This window comes from Anolis sagrei, chromosome 9, assembly GCF_037176765.1.
Source record: "Anolis sagrei isolate rAnoSag1 chromosome 9, rAnoSag1.mat, whole genome shotgun sequence".
NCBI lineage: Eukaryota > Metazoa > Chordata > Lepidosauria > Squamata > Dactyloidae > Anolis > Anolis sagrei.
In genome coordinates, this window is record NC_090029.1 from 24,116,024 (window position 1) to 24,137,340 (window position 21,317).

The window sequence follows — 21,317 nt, forward strand, 5'->3', positions numbered from 1 at the left end:
CCTAGGAAATGCAAGGCATTGCCATAAGTCCATAGCCCTCTTGAGAACACACATACACATGCTGAAGATTCATTGCAATGTTAAAGCCAAGATCCTAAGTCATGTGTTTGCATGATGTCAATATATGCAGCCGCATTGGCCCAGAGGGGCTATGCTGCCTCGCCCTTCTGTTGAATATTGGCAGATCCACCACCCATTGCCTCATGTTCCTTTCCATGCTCCCATTGGGAAGGCAAGTAGAAGGGCTGTTTCTCCTGTCCAAAGCATCTGGAGGCACTGTCAAAGTATTGCACACCTCCCAAGAATGTCCATCTGTTGCTTAGTCCCCAGGATACTGGTGGAGCCATTGACCAAAGGTCAAGCCAATGGACTCCAAGGCACTCTTCACATTGGGGCTAGCAATGTCCGGCTGCTGGAAACTTCACTTAAGCAACCCTGGACTCAATATTGCCATTTCACAATGGCCCAAAAGTATAACTTATGTCTATGGAAACATAAACAAGTGTATGAGACCAATGGGATTCCACAGAAAGCAATATACAAGGGTTGAATGAAAAGTAATGCCTCCACCTTCGTTACTTGGGTTTGGATGGGAATATTTTAATAAATCGAACGCAGAAATAATCCTTAGAATGTGCTCTTTAACTACCACTATTCACTTTTCCACATAATCACCAGACAATTGGATAGATTTCTGCCAATGATTAACAAGTTTTCTGAAACGGTCACGGAAGAAGTTGACACTCTGTTTCCGTAACCAGCGTCTCACAGTTCTCTCCTCCATCGTGCACAGATCTTCCGATAGCCAAGCAAAGCAATAATGTGACCCACACGTTCTTGTGAAATGCCGATTATTCTTGAAATTTCTCTCTGACTGATACGATGATCATCCTGAATCAATCTGTCAACTTTTTGCTTGTGAAACTCTGTGATTGCTGTCACAGGACATCCAACTCTTTGTTTGTCATGCAAGTCAGATGTTCCCACCTCAACAATTTTAAACTTACTCACCCAACAACGTACAGTACTCACATTAACACAACCACCATAAAAAGGCTGCATTTTCTTATTAATCTCCTTTGGGGTGACACCTTCTGCTGTCAAGAATTCAATGACTGCACGTTGCTTAAGTCATGTTGACCAACCGTCTGCGCAGGGTTCCATACTTCACACTGTAACAACACAACCATTCAGTGCTAAGGTCTCCTGCCAAAATGGAACTGTAGAGGAGAGTCTACTGAACAAGCCAGTACCTGCTGCATTCCAGTACTGCCATCTGTTGAGGAGTTATGAAGGTGGAGGTATTACTTTTCATTCAACCCTCGTAGCATCTAGATCAGGCCTGGGCAAACTTTGGCCCTCCCTCCAGGTGTTTTGGATTTCAACTCCCATAATCCCTAACAACCTCAGGCCCTTTCCTTTTCCCCCTCAGCCGCTTAAGCGGCTGAGGGGGAAAAGGAAGAGGCCTGAGGCTGTTAGGAATGGTGGGAGTTGGAGTCCAAAACACCTGGAGGGCCCAAGTTGGCCCAGGCCTGGTGTAGATGCACTCCAGACTTGGAACTCATACTTGGCCTCCCCGTTTCACTGGAATTGTCACATATGGTAGCCCTGGAAATTGAATTATTTTCCATGCCCTGGAAATGGGGCAGTACTGAAAGATATATAAGCAGACATAAGGAAAAAAGAAAACAAGAAAGGGGGAAAGTGAGAAAGAATAAGTGGGCCCCGGGAGTTTTCCCAGATTCAAAACCAAATATTCGTCCGAAGCCTTTGCTTGGCACAGGATTGACCATGATGGATTTGATCTCATCAGTGCGCTAGGATTCCTTCCCTGCAATAAAACAGACCTATGTGCTTTTGGGCCAGAAAAGACTGCCGTAACGCATCCGTATGGCACCGAGCGCTTGTTGCTTTGCCAAAACAAAGAGAAGCTGAAAATGGAAAATTCAGCCCTGGAAGCCCAAGAGGGATTTTAATATCATAATCAGCTGTTCATAAGCTAGGGGCATATATTTAAAAAATATTATGCCTCCTGTCTAAAGATCATCACATTGCAATGTGATTAGAACATATTTGGGGGCAGCTATTGCTCCTTCGCCTTGCAATAAATTAATGGGTTGGAACCATTTGGAAATTTTTGCTGGAGTAGACATGGGATGCATCTACATTGTGGAATTAATGCAGTTTCAAACCACTTTAACTACTGTGGCTCAATGCTATGGGATCTTTGGAGCTATAGTAATAATAAATGCTATTAATAATTGGTTGCTGTGAGTTTTGCGGGCTGTATGGCCATGTTCCAGAATAATAATAATAATAATAATAATAATAATAATAATACTTTATTTATACCCCGCTCCATCTCCCTCAGGGGGATTGGTGCGGCTTACAGAAGCATTCTCTCCTGACATTTCTGTGGCAGGCATCCTCAGAGGTTGTGAGGTTGTGAGAATTTTTCTGAAACACGACCATAAAGCCTGGAAAACTCACAGCAACCCAGTGATTCTGGTCATTTTACATAATGGAATTGTCCCTGCCTAGCATAAAAAACTCTCCATGGCATTAAGCTGCCATAATGAAAACCCCATGCCAATGTAGTGTGCAACATATGTGTGTAGTCTAGTTGCACACAGTTTGAGTCTAGTTGCACACTTTTTCAGAAGTTTTTTTTTTCATGTCAGGAGCAACTTGAGAAACTGCAAGTCTCTTCTGGTGTGAGAGAATTGGCTGTCTACAAGGGGATGCCTGAATGTTTTGATGTTTTACCATCCTTGTGGGAGGCTTACCTCATGTTCGCGCATGGGGAGCTGGAGCTGACAGAGGGAGCTCTTCCGTGCTCTCCACAAATGCAAACCTCCGACCTGTCCATCTTCAGTCCTGCCAACACAAGGGTTTAACCCATTGTGCCACTGGGGGCTCCTATTCTGGCCATGAAAGCCTTTGAAAACATTAATAAGACTACTAATACTAAACCTAATAATAAAGGACCTCATGTCTAATTTAATGGCCATGGTTCAATGCTATGCAATGCTCGGATTTGTTGTTTGGTGAGGCAGAGAAAACTCAAGGCCTTATAAAATTACAGCTCCCAGGATTCCATTGCATTGAGTGGTGCCAACTGCATTAATTCCGCAGTATAGATGCATCCTTGGACTTTGGAAACATCAATTCACTATTCAACAATGAATTTTGTAGGCTCTATTCTAAGTTGGGATTAACCCATAGGAACATCTCACAAGGACATCAGATTGGATGCTGTTCGACTCAGATATATTAGATATCTTTCTCAATCTCTTTCTCAACCAAAGGGTTACTTCTACATCATGTTTCAATGAGTGTTTGAAATACAGTGTTTTAAAATACCATGGGCCAAAAAAATGCTTCTCAGATCAAGTCAAGCTAGACCCGTCTAGAGGCCGAAAGGAACAGACTGAGGCTGCTCTACTTTGGTCAACCATGAGAGGAGATGACCCATTAGAGAAGATGAAGGCTTAATAAAGTGGGTGGCATTCGGAAAAGAAGAAAGCCTCCTTATGGTCAAATAGACTCCACCAAGGATTTGAGCAAAGTGGCAGATGTTGACATCTTTGAGGTATTTCTAAGACATCATCATCTGTGGTCTTGCTCATGTCCTTCTTGAGGGTCACCACAAGTCATTGAAACATAGACCTGGAAGAAAAAGATGCTTCATAAAGTGGGAGGCATTTAGGAAAAGAGAAAAACAGGATTATAGTTGGATAGACTCCATTAAGGAAGCCATGATCCCAAAATCTTTAGGTATTGAGTAAGGCTGCTATGGACAGTGTTTTGGAAGTATCTCCGAGACAACATCTTTATCATCAGTCTTCTTCATGTCTGCATGAGGGTCACCACAAATCATAGAGACATACAACTTGAGGAGAAGATAATTCTTAATGAAGAGGGGGAGGGATTAGAGCAGTGGTTCTCAACCTGTGGGTCCCCAGATGTTTTAGCCTTCAACTCCCAGAAATCCCAGCCAGTTGTTAGGAGTTCTGGGAGTTGAAGGCCAAAACATCTGGGGACCCACTGGTTGAGAACCACTGGATTAGAGGGAAACCACCTTATGATTGGCAAGTCTCCATCAAGGACTTGATCAAAGTGGTGGATGATGGTATCTTGAAGGTATCTCTAAGACATCATCAACAACAACAGTCTTATTTGTGTCCTACTTGAGGGTCACCGCAACTCCTAAAAGCATAGAGTTGGAAGAGAAGATAATGCTTGATAAATTGGGAGACATTATGAAAAGAGGAAAACTACCTTTAGTTTGCATAGACTCCAGGAAGGAAGTCATGGTTGCTTTGGTTGGCAAGACTTGAGCAAAGTAGCAGATGATGGCATCTTGGAGGTATCTGCAAGGCATCATCCTCAACAATCTTGGGTCATAAAAACTTAGAGCTGGAAGAGACTACAAGGGCCCAAAAGCCCAACAAAGCCAACTTGATAGCATAAAAACCAACTTGATAGTAAATAACAACAATAACATAATGTTGAGTAATCTTTGGGCTGAAGAGCTCATTGCAAATGGTGTTGACAGAAACTTGGGTGCAGCACATCCAGCATGGATCCATCTCTAGTTTCGGAGAGGCCACTATATTGAGTTTTATGAGACATCCCTGCGTGATTTTAGGTCTATAAAACTGATACAAACTCATACTGTCAAACTTCTCTTTTTCCGACTTAAAATTGTTCTAAATCGAACCAAAGCTGGGAGTTTGGGAAGCTTTGAGTCCTGTCTTGTCCATTTGGGAGACGTAGTCCAAAATGTTAACTTGTCTAGTGTTGTTTTGTACAAATGGATGTGGAAAATGTAATTGATGCTTTGTCTATTTCATTCTGCAATCTGCTTTTGATTTCTGCAGGTGGCTTTCCGCCTGGATTTCGAGTTCAGCAAGTCTGTTTTCCTGCAAAGCCTGGAGATCTTTCTAACCACCAAGAGGTTGGCAGACGGACTGTTTTTCTCCTTCCTCTCTCAACCCATTCATCACATTTCCCCCTTTTCCTCCCCTTTTTATTGTCCTTTTAACAATAGGATGCCTCACTTGCTTTTGTCTCCTGTTACAATGCTACTGCTCCCACTTTTTAGCACAAAGGTGGAAACAGGGCAGCTGTAAGTTGGGCGTTTTGAGCATCCAGCACGGCCCCTGGGACCCCCACAGCCCCTCCAAAGACCCAATGGTTCCCAAAACAGGGGGAAAGAGGCCAAAAAGGCCACTGGGACACATTGAAATACAATGCAGTGACAATTTGGTGGCCCTGCGCCCCGAAAGGAGGAGACCTGTATCCCAAAAAGTTGATTGGGAGTGACATGATGTCTCTTGAGGCCATCCAAAATGTCAATTGCAGATACGTTCTGGAAGAGCTCCAAACTGGAGGTGCAATGATCCATCAATGCAAATAAATTACCAGTTAAAATAATATAATTAGGTGAGAAAGTCAGATATTTATTTCCAAACAAATTGCATTTGTGTGTGTGTGTGCATGCGCATTTGTATACATGGATGCATGCATGTATGTATGTGTGTGTGTATGTATGTATGTATGTGTGGGGGGTATGTGTATGTATGTATTTGTATGCATGTGTGTGTGTGTATTCTCTCTGTGTGTGTGTATGTGTATGTGGGGGTGTATATGTACATATTATAGAATCATAGAGTTGGAAGAGACCTCATGGGCCATCCAGTCCAACCCACTGCCAAGAGGCAGGAATATTGCATTCAAAGCACCCCTGACAGATGGCCATCCAGCCTCTGTTTAAAAACTTCCAAAGAAGGAGCCTCCACCACACTCCAGGGCAGAGAGTTCCACTGCTGAACGGCTCTCACTGCTGAACCTTCTGCTAAAGCTCAGAATTGCTTTCTCTCCATTTCTGTCATTTAACTGTGTGGTCTCCTCCTGCTCCAATTGTTTTCCAGTGACAGCGAAGAACAGGAAAGCACCAAAGGAGACAATTCAGTCCTCCTGAAATTCCCACTGAAGTATGAAAGTGATCTCCTCTTCACCAGGTATTTCAGAAAGGATGGATGAATAGATGAGTGTGTGTGTATGTGTGTAGGGGGAGGGAGGGAGGAATACAGAGATGGTTAAACTGAAAGAGAGAGATGTGGGTGGATAGATAGATAGATAGATAGATAGATGTAGGTAGGGGAAGAGAGAGAGAGGAAATAGTGTGATAGAGGGAGGGAGAGATTGTAATCAAGAGAGAGAGAGATGGATATATAGATGGATAGAGATAGACAGAGAGATAGAGAGATGTATGGATAGATTGAAAGAGAGAGGTAGATGGATAGATAGATAGATAGATAGATAGATAGATAGATAGGGGTTGGTAGAGGGAGGATAGAGTGATACAGAGAGGGGAAGATTGTAAGAGCTGATAGATATAGGTAGGTAGCTGATAGAAAGATACATAGATAGGGATAGAAATATATATAGAGAAAGAAGGGATAGATAGATAGATAGATAGATAGATAGATAGATAGATAGATAGATGGATGGATGGATGGATAGATAGATAGATAGATAGATAGATATAGATTGGAAGAGAGAGGGGGTGGGTGGGTGGATTGATGGATGATGGATAGACTGAAAGGGCCAGAGAGGTAGGTAGGTAGGTAGGTAGGTAGGTGGATGGATAGATAGATAGATAGATAGATAGATAGACAGACAGACAGATAGAAAAAGAGATATTTAGATGAATAGACTGAAAGAGAGAGGTGGGTAGATAGATGGATAGATAAATAGATAGATAGATAGATAGATAGATAGATAGATAGATAGATAGATAGACAGATGAGAGAGAGAGAGAGAGAGAGATTTGCTATGGTTTCTGGTCCCATGGTGCCCATTCTCACGTGTGTGTGTGTGTGTGTGTGTGTGTGTGTGTGTGGCCATACACGCGCACCTGGCTCCTCATGCTTTAACGGCCGGCCGGCTGTTTCCTCGCAAGGAGGAGGGGGCGTGGCCATGGGTCTCTTTGTGGGCAATGCAGTTTCTCCTTTGTGAACATGTAGTTCAGAAGTCCTTTCTGCTTTCTGTTTTCGCGGGTTTTTTGAGTGGAGAACATACATTGGGTTGTTAGGTGTCTTGTGTCCAAATTTGGTGTCAATTGGTCCAGGGGTTTTTGAGTTCTGTGAATAGCACAAATGAACTTTACATTTTTATTTATATAGATAAAAGGCATCTTTAGATCTGTGGATCTTAAGTTTTACACCGTTCTCTTATCAAACCTTAAGACAACTTTTCCCAGAAAAGAGAGAATGCATAATTCACAAAGTTATTTTTTTAACATAACTTGGAATGAGTTATCGTCATCTCTTAAATCATATGCCAAATGGCAAGAATGAATGTATTTTGCATAGTAACTTTTCCAAAATATGGTTCATGTGACTTTCAGGAGCTCAAGTCAGGACTATTATGAGATCAAATCCAACAGTTCTCTGGAGAGGTACGACAGCATTGGCCCCCCTTTCAATTGCACCTTTAAGGTAAATCGGGTTCGGGTTCCAAAGGATTTGGGGCTGAATTGGGGGATTTCCACCTTGCAGAAAGGTAGCCCTTCTTTGTTGCATTAACCCTTTCAGCTCCAGAACCTGGGCCTTTTCCCCGTTGATGGGGTGGCCATCAAAATCACGGTCCCAGTTGCCACGCGAGGAGGGAACCGGCTTCTGCAGCTCACCGACTTCCGGGTCCATGAGGTAGGCCTCCATTTGGGGTTCCATGCAGATTATAAACATTCATTTAGAAACCACAAGTGCCTCTCCAAATGTGAATGAGAATCCAATCATTGGAATAAATTATCAGAGGAAAACCAGGAACAGAACATCTTTCAAATTTTGTTGAATAGTGTCATAGGAGGAAAACATAGTTGCCAAAGAACGAGGGAAAATGCCATGGATTGCGTAGAATAATAATTAATTAATCTTGTAGTGTAAAGGGTAATCTAGAAGTAATGCAATTTTGCACCACTTTTGCTGCCATGGCTCATTGCTATGGAATCCTGGGAGCTGTGCCTCGGTGAAGCACCAGCACTATTTGGCTAAGGACAAGGCTAAACGCTTTGCAAAACTATAGCTCCCAAAATCCCATCGCATTGAACCATGGGAGTTGAAATGGTGTCAAACAGCATTAATTCAATGGTGTCAATGCACCCTACGTTTATTTATTTAATCTATTTATACCTCACCTTTCTCTACCACAAATGGGACTTAAGGTGGCTTACATATAGGTAATTATTCATTGCCTTATAACACATACAATTCCAATCACATTAATCAACTTGAATTTAAAAGGCGAAAGATTTATACGATCTGAAGAGAAACCAGAGTATTAAGGCTTAATGTACAAACATATAAACACAAATTGTTGGAAATGTAAAAATCATGAGGGATCCTTTTACCACATGTGGTGGTCTTGTGAAAAAGCCAAGAATTATTGGAAAATGATCCACTCAGAATGTAAAAAAATATTGAAAATAGAACTTCCTTTTCAACCAGAACTATACTTATTAGGGATGTTTGATACAGAACTCCTTAAGGACATAAACAAAGAAAAACTCCTTACATACTTTATTACTGCAGCCAGAATGGTATACACTAAGATATGGAAGCAGGAAAGTATACCAAAAAAAATAGACTGGATTGTAAAAATAAAGGACATTAAAGATATGGACGAATTAACATATTGGCTTAGGTATCATAAAGGCCAAGCAACAACTCTAACAGACTGGTCGGTTTTGCAAGAATATTTAGAGACTAAAGAAAATTTGATCTGAAGTACTGAAAGAAGGAGAGTTAGAATCTCTACAATGATGGACCTCATACGAGGCATTTATAGACATTATGATTTATGATACATAGATTTTGAATGAATAGTAATTTAATGTTTAGTACAAAGTAAGAAGAATGGAGGTCACAATAGGGTGTTGGGTCTTTTGGGGGGGGGGATCTTTTGTATTTGGTGGTGTAGTTTTTTTTTTTTCTTTTTCTTGCTTATATTCTTCTTTGATTTCTACTGCTCTTTCTTTTATTGTACACTCTCTGAAAAATTTGAATAAAAATTTATAAAAAAAAAATCAACTTGAATTTAAATTAATACATATTAAGCATGTAAAAACATTCAATTCTATACTAAAATCCCGTCCATAATCGTAGTCCAAGCCATTTCATCGTCATTGCACATATTCCAAATTTGTTGTTGCACTACACTATCCTCCGAAAGCCTGATCCCAGAGCCAAGTTTTTACATTCCTTCTGAAGGCTAGGAGGGAGGAGGCTGATCTAATTTCACTGGGGAGAGAGTTCCACAGCCAAGGGGCCACCACTGAGAAGGCCTGTCTCTCATCCCCACCAGTGGCGCTTGTGAAAGAGGTGGGACCAAGAGTAGGGCCTCCCCAGATGATCCATTTGACCATGTCAAACCAAAGGAGCAAAGGTTGGGTAGTTTGGATTTTGCCCTCTCCTGTTTTTGATTTCTTCTCCTTTGATAGTAACTTTTCAATTATGTCTATGGAACCAGTTATTACACTTTTGGGGCTATAAAATGTCTCCAGCAATGCATTGCTATCTCTGCATAGGAAGTACAAGTGGATAGGAAAGAGATTAGAGGTAAACCACCTGCTGCTTTGGCCATGAAATAGCCCTTTCTTCTCATGGTAACATTACTGGAATCCTTGTAACCATAAAGTCACCACTTCACGATGTTCCAGAGTTATGCTTAAGGCCCATCCGCTTCTTTTTCTTTCTGTCTCTCAGGAAACCATGAAATGCCACATCGGAGGCAACAATACAGACTACCGCAGGGCGCCCTCAGATGAGGACTTGGGGCGCCATCCCCAGTTGGTAAGTCAGTCTCTGCTTCTGGCTAACATTACACCATGTGACACAATTTTTGTTCCTGGGTTACAGATGCCATTTCCTAATTGGTTCTATCCATTAGGGACATCCTGTTGCACATTTTGTTCTAGTTTTTCAATGAATATCTCACTCGAGTCTCAGCCAATTCAACATAGTTGGTGGCAGCTACAAAAACAAAGTTTCTGGAGTAAAACAATTACTTTCAAACTAAAGACCTCACAATTAAACAAGAAATAACACTTTCAAACCAGGAAATAATACTTTTTACATTTGGTTACATAGTGCTATTCTGTGATTCTACAGCAAGGCATTTTTCATGGTCCCTCTTATATGCCCAAGTTATAGAGCATATTGTGAGCATATTGTGATTACTTGTGTTGCACTAGAGCCCTGAAACCTCTTTTCACAACAAACCACACACTTCAGATAATCCAGTGTAAGAGTTTACTAAAAGCAGAGTACAATAAAAACTTGATATATGAAAAGCAAGCAAATATAAACAAGGAATCAACATTCAAAAGGTATGTCCATAGAAGCCAAAAGTAAAAAAATCACTTTAGAGAAAGTCTCTAAAATAACTCCAGCGTGATATGCAAAGACATAATATATCAATCCAAGGCAGGCAAAACTATGCCATTCAAAGACAAGGGACTTAAATTCAGGACAAGCAAAACTATGCCTCACAAGACCAGAATGCAGGAACAGCTTGACACTTGATTACATGAATTTCATGGTCCTTGACATCGAGAGGTCTGTACCTGAATGCAGCATTGCTCTCGCAAAGATTGTATCAACATGAACCACTTTTTAAAAGCCAAAACCCCTCCCATGAGATCATTTCATTTGCACCTGCTTTCCCCGGCCTTATCTTGAAGCCGCTTGGAGGAGTGAGTCCTTAATTGCAGGCCCTGTTGTCTCAACTCCAATCTTTCTGGCCTCGACAAACATTTGTCTCTCCCATTTCCTTTAGTCTGTACTTCTGGCAGGTTCCCATGACAATGGCCTTTGCCATTCTCTTGGGAACTGCCAGGAGATTCTGACACATTTCTCTCTGGGCCCTCTGAATCTCTCCCAGCGTCCCCAGCCTCATCTTCCGAACACTCAGAATCTGACCAGGTGACAACAACTTGCAAGCGGAAGTGTCAGGTGAAATGCCCTTGGAGGTCATTCAGTCAACATGTCAGTTGTTTTAGCCTTTAGGGACCCACTTTTAGGTCCTGCAAAAGCCCTACATCCTTTTCTCCAAATTGTTGTTGTTGTTTTGCCATTCTGGTATTTTTTCCCTATAAAGCACACAAAAGCCCCTTGAATGCATACCAACAGTTACAGACATTCCCCATGCAGAACCCCTCACTGTTTTTTGAAACCTTTAGTTTTCTTACATGCACTTCACAAAATAGTGAATCGAGGGGATGTGATTTCCTGCTATAATTTTGGAAAGACTACTGAAGAAAATGGAGTCATTTGGGAGGAGGGGGAGTATTTGAATATGCCTTCAATAGGAACAGACAGTGGGAGGGTTGGGATGGGAAACTGAACCAAACTCATAGGGAATGATGGAAGGTTGACTGTGCACATCAGTCCGTCCGACACCGTCTCTCCTTTTTCCTTTTCCTCCAGAATCACAGCAACTCTGATGTGATCTCAATAGACTGCAATGTGAACTTGGCAGCCAATGGAGAAGTCAGCTTCCTCTTGTATGGCAACCTCTGGATGAAGTCGTTAAGAGCGGTAAGGGCCAGCTGGCAAAGGCATTGGAACCAAGTGGTCTCCAAATCAGGCAGGGCTCTTCAAACCCAAGCTGCCTGTATCCCAAAGTGGTCCCAGACTCCAGCAATGCCTAAGGTAGCTCCACTTTCATAGAATCATAGAGTTGCAAGGTAACCCAAGGGCTATCCAGTCCAAACCCAGGCAGGAAAAGCACAACCAAAGCCCTCCCGATAGATGGCCAGCCAGTCTCTATTTAAAAGTAGCTTCCACCACACTCTGAGGCAGAGAGTTCGGCTGCTGAACAGCTCGGCTGCTCTCCCTATGGTCAGGAAGTTCTTCCTAATGTTTAAGAGGAATCTCCTTTCCTGCAGTTTGAACCCATGGCTTCATTGAGTCCTAGTCTCCAGGACAGCAGAAAATGAGTCCTGCTTCCTCCTCATTATTTATGGCATCCTTTCACATATTTATACATGGTGATCATGTCTTCTCTCCAGCTGCTTCCCAAATTGAAACCTCTTGTCTCATCCTTAGCTGAGAGAAAGAGGCGGGCCACTCTTCCCGGTGCCACATCGACAGAGATTGCTTTCGCGACACCAACAGATAAATCAGGAGCAGCTGCATCCCTTTTGGCACCGAGAGGAGCACCAGGGCTTCTTCCTGGCTTTGAAATTCAACACCTAATATATTAGACAAAGGGGAAATTATAGACACTTCTTTCTACGTTCACCCGTTTTCTCTCCTCGTACAACGGGATGTCCCAAGCGATGCATCGTTGGTTTGCAAAGTAAGGAAAGAAGATATGGAGGAGAGGGAAAGTACATGCCTTGATAAACAGGGGTCTCTAGTTACTTTAGCAAAACAAAACAAATTAGCATCTCATTAGGCCTGATGTCTTCAAGGCCAGGTGGAATTCTCTGCCGCTGGACATAACCATCAATTAAGCAGCGGGAGTGCCATTTTATTCAATGCTCCAGCCCCCAAATCTCACCCAACTTTGGCGAAATCAAACTTCTAAAATAAACAGTGATTTAAGGCCATATCTTTAGGTCCACGAGTCCAAGAAGTGATTCTATTCTGGGCTTTCAAGGAGTTCTCCAAAGTGCTGAAAATCATCTCCAAAACTGGTCCAACACCTCCTTTGGAATCAAGCCCAGACTGGTCACTGTCAAGGATCAATACTTCCTCTGGTCTTCTGGAGCATCACTTTTATTATTACTTAAACAGAGGTCATTGCATCATCCCATATTCCTGCCCCATTAAACTCTTCCTCTTTGCCATTTCAGATGAAATTCAAGTCCCTGAGGTTCGTGATCAATGCCGCTCTGCAGAGAGGCTTCCGCAGTGCCTTTGTCTTTCGAGAAGAGGATCCCAGCCGGCAGGTGAGTCCCTTGGCTTCCCCTTCTCTTCATGCTTGCCCAGAGGATGATAGCCCCAACTTCTGACATCTTGCAATCTACTTGGAACTTCAACAGTATTTACACCTGGGATTCATGTTTAGAGGGCTGGGAGTCTGGCTTTGGAAAGTGCCAAGATCCATCTCCAAACCCATCCTCAAGACAACAGAGCATTGAATCAACGATTGAACGATGACCAACACTTGCCTTAATCTCATTCATACAATGGGTCTCCTCAGGCTGAATATTTACCCATCAGATGCAGGCCTTTGGGGCTCAAGCAGCTCTCTGTAGGAATTACTCTATGTAACAAAATGTGAAAAATGTTCTGTTCCAGGTTTGAAAGTTTAATTGGAAAAGACCTACTTTGAAAATAGTTGTTCTACTCCAGAAACTTTGTTATTGTGGCTGCCACAAAGTATGTGGAATTGGTTGAGAATCAGATGAGTTATTCATTGAAAAAGTATAGCAAAATGTGCTATAGCAGGATGTCCTGCAAAAATAACATAACATTTTGGGCAGCATAACTTCCTTTCTTCAAAACTTAATAAAACACATTGTATGAATCAGAATTTTGTTTTATAATGTAGGCGCATACCTAAAGTTTTGTTTTACGTAGTTTTGAAGATCAAATTAGGTAGGTAACGTTCCCCCATTCTCCATTCTCCCAGAGGCGGCCCTAGGTAATTTTCAACAGTAAGCAAACAGTATTTTGGCGCCCCCCCCCCCCAACCAATCAGTTATATATATTTTCTGTTCGTCGTGAGAGTTCTGTGTGCCACATTTGGTTCAATTCCATCATTGGTGGAGTTCAGAATGCTCTTTGATTGTAGGTGAACTATACATCCCAATAACTACAACTTGCATATGTCAGGTTCTATTTTCCCCCAAGAGCACCTCAAGAGCACCCCTGGGCAAAATCAACTATATAGCAAATGCTTACTTTGCATAATGGGTTGAGCCGCCCCTGCATTCTCCATACACTGAGTAAACCGATTTCTGGCGTTTGCCACGACTCTTGCCAGCATAGCAGGTATTATGTTGGCAATTTCTTCCTGGATGTTGGTCTTCAAATCTTGTCGGGTCCTTGGACGGTTCACATAAACATGGGATTTAAAAAAAAAAACCCAGAAAAAAAATCACAAGGGTCCAAATCTGGAGAGCGGGCCAGCCACTCCAAATCCGCTCGAAAAGTAGGCCTCAACGGCAAAAGCAAACTCCTCAGTGTTTCAATGCATGATGGTGACTGAACTCTGTCAGGACAAAACTTTATACTCCTGCCTCTCCAACGAGACCACTAGCACTCAGCTACGTCTTCAACGGATTAAATGGCGCGCATTTTAAAAAAGGAAGTTATGCTGCCTCACCCTGTATTATGGGCATGAATGAGGAATCAGTCTGTCATGAAAGAGATGTGTGTATGTGATGTGGGAGAAAGGGACTCACTTTAATTAATATCTTGCAGACAACAGACAATTGAGCAACACATTAAATTAACCAGTACACTTTTTGTCTCCAAAAAAAGTGGGATACTGCTGCCCTCTCCTGGCATTTGCCAGAAGTACTTTCCAATGGAATAAAGAAGGAAAATACAAAAGGCAGCCAGATCAACTAAAGGCAAACCAGACTGTTGCTGTTTCCATTTCCTCTTCTTCCTCTTCCATCATCCCTTTCTTTCAATGTTCCCTGAAAGGGGCATCTATCAGCATTCTTTCATGGTCATCATTGGTTTCATTAGAAGAGCTGCACACTAATACCTGCCTTGTATGCTACTCTTGCAGATTGTATTTGAAATCTCCAAAGTGGAGGACTCCCAGGTTCCCATCTGGATCATCATCGGGAGCACTTTGGGTGGCCTCTTGCTGCTAGGACTGTTGGTGCTGGCGCTGTGGAAGGTAGGATGCCATCAGTCCTTGCATCTGTGTCTGTTGTCTGTCTGTCCACTGAAACAGACAACTAGGAACACTGCTCTTGGTTAGAACATAGCCACTAAGAAGACACAATATAGTTGACCCCAGTATTTTGCACATTTGAGTCTCCTTATGGAGAGTAAAAGCGAGGTGTAAATAAGCATAACAACAACAATAGGCAAAGGTAAAGGTTTCCCAACATTAAGTTTAGTCTTGTCTGACCCTAGGACTCTGGTGCTCATCTCCATTTCTAAGCTAAAGAGCTGGCGTTGTCTGTAGACACCTCCAAAATCATATGGCTGGCATGACTGCATGGAGCGCTGTTACCTTCTTGCAGAAGCAGTACTTGTTGATCTACTCACATTTGCATGTTTGCAGACTGCTAGGTTGGAAGAAGCTGTGGCTAACAGTGGGAGCTCAACCAAAGCCCTCTCGGGATTTGAACTGCCATTCTTTCAGTCAGCAAGTTCAGCAGCTCGGGGGGGGGGGGGGGGGGGAGAGAGAGAGAGAACTAATAACAATAATACTTGGGACAAAAGTCATTTGTCATATTTTTGCATCTTCTCATTGATTGGGTGTGGCCAGTTTTAATTTCCTGGGTGCTACATTGTTCAGGAAGACTTGACCTGGGCCAGTGTTCATAGTGCAACTGCGTTAGTGAAGAGGGCCCAGCAGAGATTATATTATTATTTGAGACTTTTAAGGAACCAACCACTGAATGAAAAACTGAAGGTGACTTTCCACCACTGTGCTATAGAGTATTCTAACCTACCGCATCTGTGTATGGTTTGGCAATTATATAGTGGCAGATAGGAAGGTGCTCCAGAGGGTTACCAAAGAATGATGGGTTATCCTTTTTCTTTATAATTCCTGCTGACTTAAGAAAGCTCAGAATATTCTTGAAGATCCATCTCACCATGGATATCCTTTTTTTTTTTTTTTTGAACTATTACTATCTGGCAGATGAGATAGGATGATAAAAACAAGGACAAATAGGCTGAGAAAGCTTTTATTCTAGAACTGTGACTATATTTCATGCTGGTATGGCATTAGAGGTTGTGCAAGAGTGATTTGAATGTGGAAGGATGGGCATTTTGTTTTTTGAAATGCTACAAATATAATGTGATTGGGAATGGCATTTAATTTCGTTGTACGATGTACAATGGCAATGAAGTTATTCTATTTATGTGTACTGAAATTGGCAGTTTAAGGCAGGGTTGATTATACAAACTAATACAAGTACTGGGTTGTTGTAAGTTTTCCAGGCTGTCTTGGCCATGTTCCAAAAGCATTCTCTCCTGACGTTTCAATCACATCTATGGCAGGCATCCTGAGAGGTTGTCAGGTGTGTTGAAAACTAGGCAAGTGAGGTTTATATATCTGTGGAATGTCCAGGATAGAACTCTTGTCTGTTTGAGGCAAGTGTGAAGGCTGCAAATTATTTTATTTATTATTTATTTACGACATTTATATGCTGCCCTTCTCACCCCAAAGGGGACTCAGAGCAGCTTACAAGATATATATATACGTACAATATATTATGTTATTAGCATAGTACAATATCAGTATTAAATATTACTGATATAATTATATATTTATATTACATGTAATATTACTAATAATATTAAATATTATTAGTAATATTACATGTAATATAAATATATAATTATCATATCATATTAGTAGTATTATATTGCATTGCATTATAATATTATATGTATATACAATATATTATATTATATATACAATATATAATATTATATTATTAGCATAGCACAGGAGACAAGGTGAAACTGTCCCCTGGCCCCTTCTCTCTTCACTCTGGCCCAGAGCAGCGGTTGGTTCTGGGGGAGGGATCCCCAGCTGATGACATATGCAGGAGACAAGCTGAAACTGTCTCCTGCCCCCCCCCCTTCACTCTTTGAGGTAGGTGTGATTAGCACCTTGATTAGCACTGAATGGTCTTGCAGCTTCAAAGGCTGGCTGCTTCCTCCCTGGGGGAATCCTTTGTTGGGAGGTGTTAGCTGGCCCTGATTGTTTCATGTATGGACTTCCCCTGCTTTTCGGGGAATTATATTTACTGTCTTATATTTACTGTCCTGATTTTAGAGTTTTTAAAATATTAGTAGCCAGATTTTGTTCGTTTTCATGGTTTCCTCCTTTCTGTTGAAATTGTCCAGGTACTTGTGTATTTCAATGGCTTCCCTGTGTAGTCTAGCATGGTGACTGTTGGTGGTCCAGCATTTCGGTGTTCTCAAATACTATGCTGTGTCTAGGTGGGTTCATCAGGTGTTAACATTTACTGGTTTGGAGATGGGTCATGTACCAGTGGCGGAGGAGGAAAAAGCAAAAGCGCACATGACAGAGATGATGATGATGATGATGATGATGATGATAATGATAATAATCTTTATTTATACCCCGCTACCATCTCCCCAAGGGACTCGGTGCGGCTTACATGAGGCCAAGCCCACAGTAAACAAAGGGAATAACAAAAACAATACAAAACAATTAATATAAATTACATAAACAAATAGACATAGACATAGGCCAGGGGTCTCATTGTAAAAGGTGTCAATTTCTACCAATATCTCTATGAATGCAGAACTGACGTCTCTGCCTTTTTGTCACCTTCACATTTCTACAGCTGGGCTTCTTCAAGAGTGCCAACCGCAAGCGAGAGGCAGATCAGGACCAGAACGGCAAGGACTTGGACTGAGGCCTCTGCTTCTCAACCAAGGGACTCGGTGACACCTCGCTGCCCGGTGTGGTCCGGCACCGAGGCCATCCTTTGTGTCGGTTTGCCCTCCCATCATTGATAGCAACTACACTGCCCATAGGAGCAGGGAGGTGAAGCCAGGCAAAGGCTCTTCAAACTGGGTTTCACCATTTCCTTCTGCTTAAGACACTGGACGCACACAGAGCAGACTCCAAAGGGAGATATGTCCTTCACCAAAGCGACCAGCCTTGGCTTTTCAAGATGCCAGAAAAGGAATGAGGTGGCCTCTAAAACCCCTTTACCTCTCAGCAATGCAAAGATACCTCCAGGAAGTCTTCACACCCAAAAAGTAAAAAAAAAAAAAAAAAGGAAACAAAAAGAAGAGGGTGTGCTATAGAATGCAACAAGGAGGAGAAGTGCAAAGAAGGAATAATTCAGAATGGATAATCCTACAAAGGTGGGACACATTCCACGCCAAATGGATTATTCTGCAAAAGGTGGAGTTCACTTCAGTGTTGACTGGATTTGTCTGCAAAAGAGAGCTTTCCTCCCCAAAGTAATAACAATTGCATCCAATATTGCAGTATTCAACATGACAAATGTACAATGCAGCAATGACTCTTGCAACCAAGAACTGTTCGGTATCACATTTGGAAGATGGGCCTGGAGTGATCCCAATAGCTATTGCGAAGAGAGAGTATGTTGTAAGGAAAAGGCACAATCACGACACACAGAGCAAACCACGTTTCACCTCTAAATCCAAAAGGTTCCATAGTTTACAAAGATCCTTCTTCTGCACCTGAGGCCCATATGCCTTTTGAAGGGCCTGGCGTGGGAGAAGTGTCCCTATTGACATACATTATCTTTCACACATCAGGCCTCTTTCCAAGTTGTTTTTGGGTTGTTGTGCATTTTCTGTGCTGTATGGCCATGTTCCAGAAGCATTCTCTCCTGACATTTCACCTGCATTTATGGCAGGCAGCCTCAGAGGTCTGTTGTAAATTAGGAAAACAGCGTTTATATATCTTTGGAATGTCCAGGGTGAGAGAAAGAACTCTTGTCTGTTTGAGGTAGCTATGAATTGGCCACCTTGATTGGCATTTAATGGCCTAGCAGTTTAAAAGCCTGGCTGGTTGCTATCTGGGGGAATCCTTTGTTGGGAGGGGATTAGCTGTCCCTCATTGTTTTTTGTCTGGAATTCTCATGTTTTTGAGTGTTTTTCTTTATTTACTGTTATGATTTTAGAAGTTTTTTTAAAATACTGGTAGCCAAATTTTGTTCATTTTCATGGTTTCTTCCTTTCTATTGAAAATACATGTGGATTTCAATGGCTTCTCTGTGTAGTCTGATATGGTAGTTGTTAAAGTGGTCCAGCATTTCTGTGAGCACTTCTAATCACCTCCCAAAAAAGGATTCCCCCAGGCAGTAAGAAGCCAGACCTTGAAACTGCTAGGCCATTAAATGCTAATCAAGATTGTCAACTGCAACATTCACACCTACCTCAAACAAACAAGAGTTCTTTCTCCCAATCTGTACATCATTCCAGTTATATAAACTCCATTTTCCTAGTTTCCAACAGACCTCACAACCCCTGAGGATGCCTGCCATAGATGCAGGCAAAATGTCAGGAGAGAATGCTTCTGGAACATGACCAGACAGCTCTGAAAACTCACAGTAACCCAGTGATTCTGGCCATGAAAGCCTTCAAAAATACAGGTTTCTTTTCTTAACATGGAACAGTGATGGGATTTCAATCCCCTTTTAATGCACTGAACACACATACACCCCCACCCCCATTGTAAGCACCTTAACACAAACCTTCTATCTTCAGCTGTATATACTTTTTCTGAATCTATTTACTTGTTTTTAAAAGGTAAGGAAAACAAGAAAAGAACCAGTCTGAAGTGTTTGCCCGCAATTTGTGCAATTTCCAAAACCAACCCAGACAAAAATGAAAATGTATTATATGTATATAGTTGTCTATGATGAAAAGGTATTGATTTGGCCATTTCCCCTCTTCTGCATAGTAGTTATTTATGCTATTGTTAATATGAATGACTGAAAATGAGATATCTGTTCAGCTGAATGCAGTAATGTATGTAAAAATGCTGCAGCCATAAGATCTTTTTTAAGGAAATTAAAACTTTTTAAAAAATGAATTTGTTTTGGGTTGCCAAAGGCTTACCTTGAAGGAACTGCAGATGTGCCATTGAAAGGGGGAATCGGCATCCCTTTCATACCCACTCACTAGATATTCAATGGAATGAATTTCTCTCTAGAGAGTTATGGGGACTTCTGGGAGATTCCTTTTGTGAATATTGCAGTACTCACAAACAGGAATTCTTGGGGATGTTTAATGGCAAAACTGGGGTCCAAAAATGGTCTGAGGAAGGGAGAACCAGGGAGGGAGGTAAGGGGAAAAGAAGGGAGGAAAAAAGAAGGGAAAGGGGGAGGGGAAAGGAGCAAGGGGAGAAAGGAAAAGAATAGGGGAAAGGAAGGGAAGGAGGGAGCGAGGGGAAGGGAGGAAGAGAAAGAAAGGAGAAGGGGGGGAAAGGGGGAGAAGGAGTGGAAAGGGGGAAGGAAGGAAGGGGAAATGGAGGGATGGAGGGATGACCAAGAAAGGGGAAAGGGGGAAGGAAGAAATGAGAAGGAAGAGGGGAAGGGAAGAGAAAGGGAAAAGGAGGGGGAAAGAAGAAAGAAGGAAGGGAAAGGGAGGGATGAAGGAGAAAGGGGGAAGGAAGAAATGAGAAGGAAGAGGGGAAGGGAAGAGAAAGGGAAAAGGAGGGGGAAAGAAGGAAGAAGGAAGGGGAAAGGGAGGGATGAAGGAGAAAGGGGGAAGGAAGAAATGAGAAGGAAGAGGGGAAGGGAAGAGAAAGGGAAAAGGAGGGGGAAGAAGGAAGGGGAAAGGAAGGGATGAAGGAGAAAGGGGGAAGGGAGAAATGAGAAGAGGGGAAGGAAAGAGAAAGGGGACAGGAGGGGAAGGAAGGAAGAAGGAAGTGGAATGAAAGGGATGGAGGGATGAAGGAGAAAGGGGGAAGGGAGAAATGAGAAAGAAGAGGGGAAGGAAATAAAGGGGAAAGGAAGGACGAAGGAAGTGGAAAGGGAGGGATGGAGAAAGGGGAAAAGGAGGGAGAGAGAAAGGGGGAAGGGAGAAATGGAAAGAGAGGAAGGAAAGAGAAAGGGGAAAGGAGGGGAAGGAAAGGAAGAAGGAAGGGGGAAGGGAGGGATGGAGAGATGAAAGAGAAAGGGGAAAGGGAGGGAGAAAGGGGGGAGAAATGAGAAGGAAGAGGGGAAGGAAAGAGAAAGGGGAAAGGAGGGGGAAGGAAGGAAGAAGGAAGTGGAAAGGGAAGAATGGAAGGATAAAGGAGAAAGGGGGAAGGGAAAAATGGGAAGAAAGAAAGGAAGGAGAGAAAGAGGGAAGGGAAGGAGGGAGGAAAAGTGAAAAAAGGAAAGGAGAAAGAGAGGGAGAAAGGGGGAAAAGGGAGGGAAGGGGTGTTGCTTTTCGTACAAAAGGAATTATAACCTCATCTTATTTGGAAAGAGTTATATGGGGACACCACAAAAGTCAACAACATCCCTTCTTGTTTCAGGTATTGTGACTGTGCCTCTTGCAGGTTCTCTCCTCTAATGTTCCAAAAAGAAAACACCAAAGGATTCTGGCACATATCGATTCCAACCAAGTAATTGTGACAGTCAGATACTAGATCAT

General features: G+C 42.3%; 1 protein-coding gene across 1 annotated transcript in view; it reads left to right on the top strand.

Annotated features, from left to right (window-relative positions):
* The window catches only part of ITGA11 (integrin subunit alpha 11), an 80,947-nt gene extending 61,180 nt beyond the window's left edge, over positions 1-19,767 (top strand). Inside the window, exons 22-30 of the mRNA XM_060755385.2 lie at positions 4,884-4,960; positions 5,937-6,026; positions 7,418-7,508; positions 7,605-7,718; positions 9,774-9,860; positions 11,496-11,606; positions 12,869-12,964; positions 14,761-14,874; positions 17,537-19,767. Coding sequence (XP_060611368.2) covers positions 4,884-4,960; positions 5,937-6,026; positions 7,418-7,508; positions 7,605-7,718; positions 9,774-9,860; positions 11,496-11,606; positions 12,869-12,964; positions 14,761-14,874; positions 17,537-17,608 — 852 coding nt within the window. The 3' untranslated portion in view covers positions 17,609-19,767. The remainder of the gene's footprint in view (positions 1-4,883; positions 4,961-5,936; positions 6,027-7,417; positions 7,509-7,604; positions 7,719-9,773; positions 9,861-11,495; positions 11,607-12,868; positions 12,965-14,760; positions 14,875-17,536) is intronic.
* Positions 19,768-21,317: the final 1,550 nt, after the last annotated feature.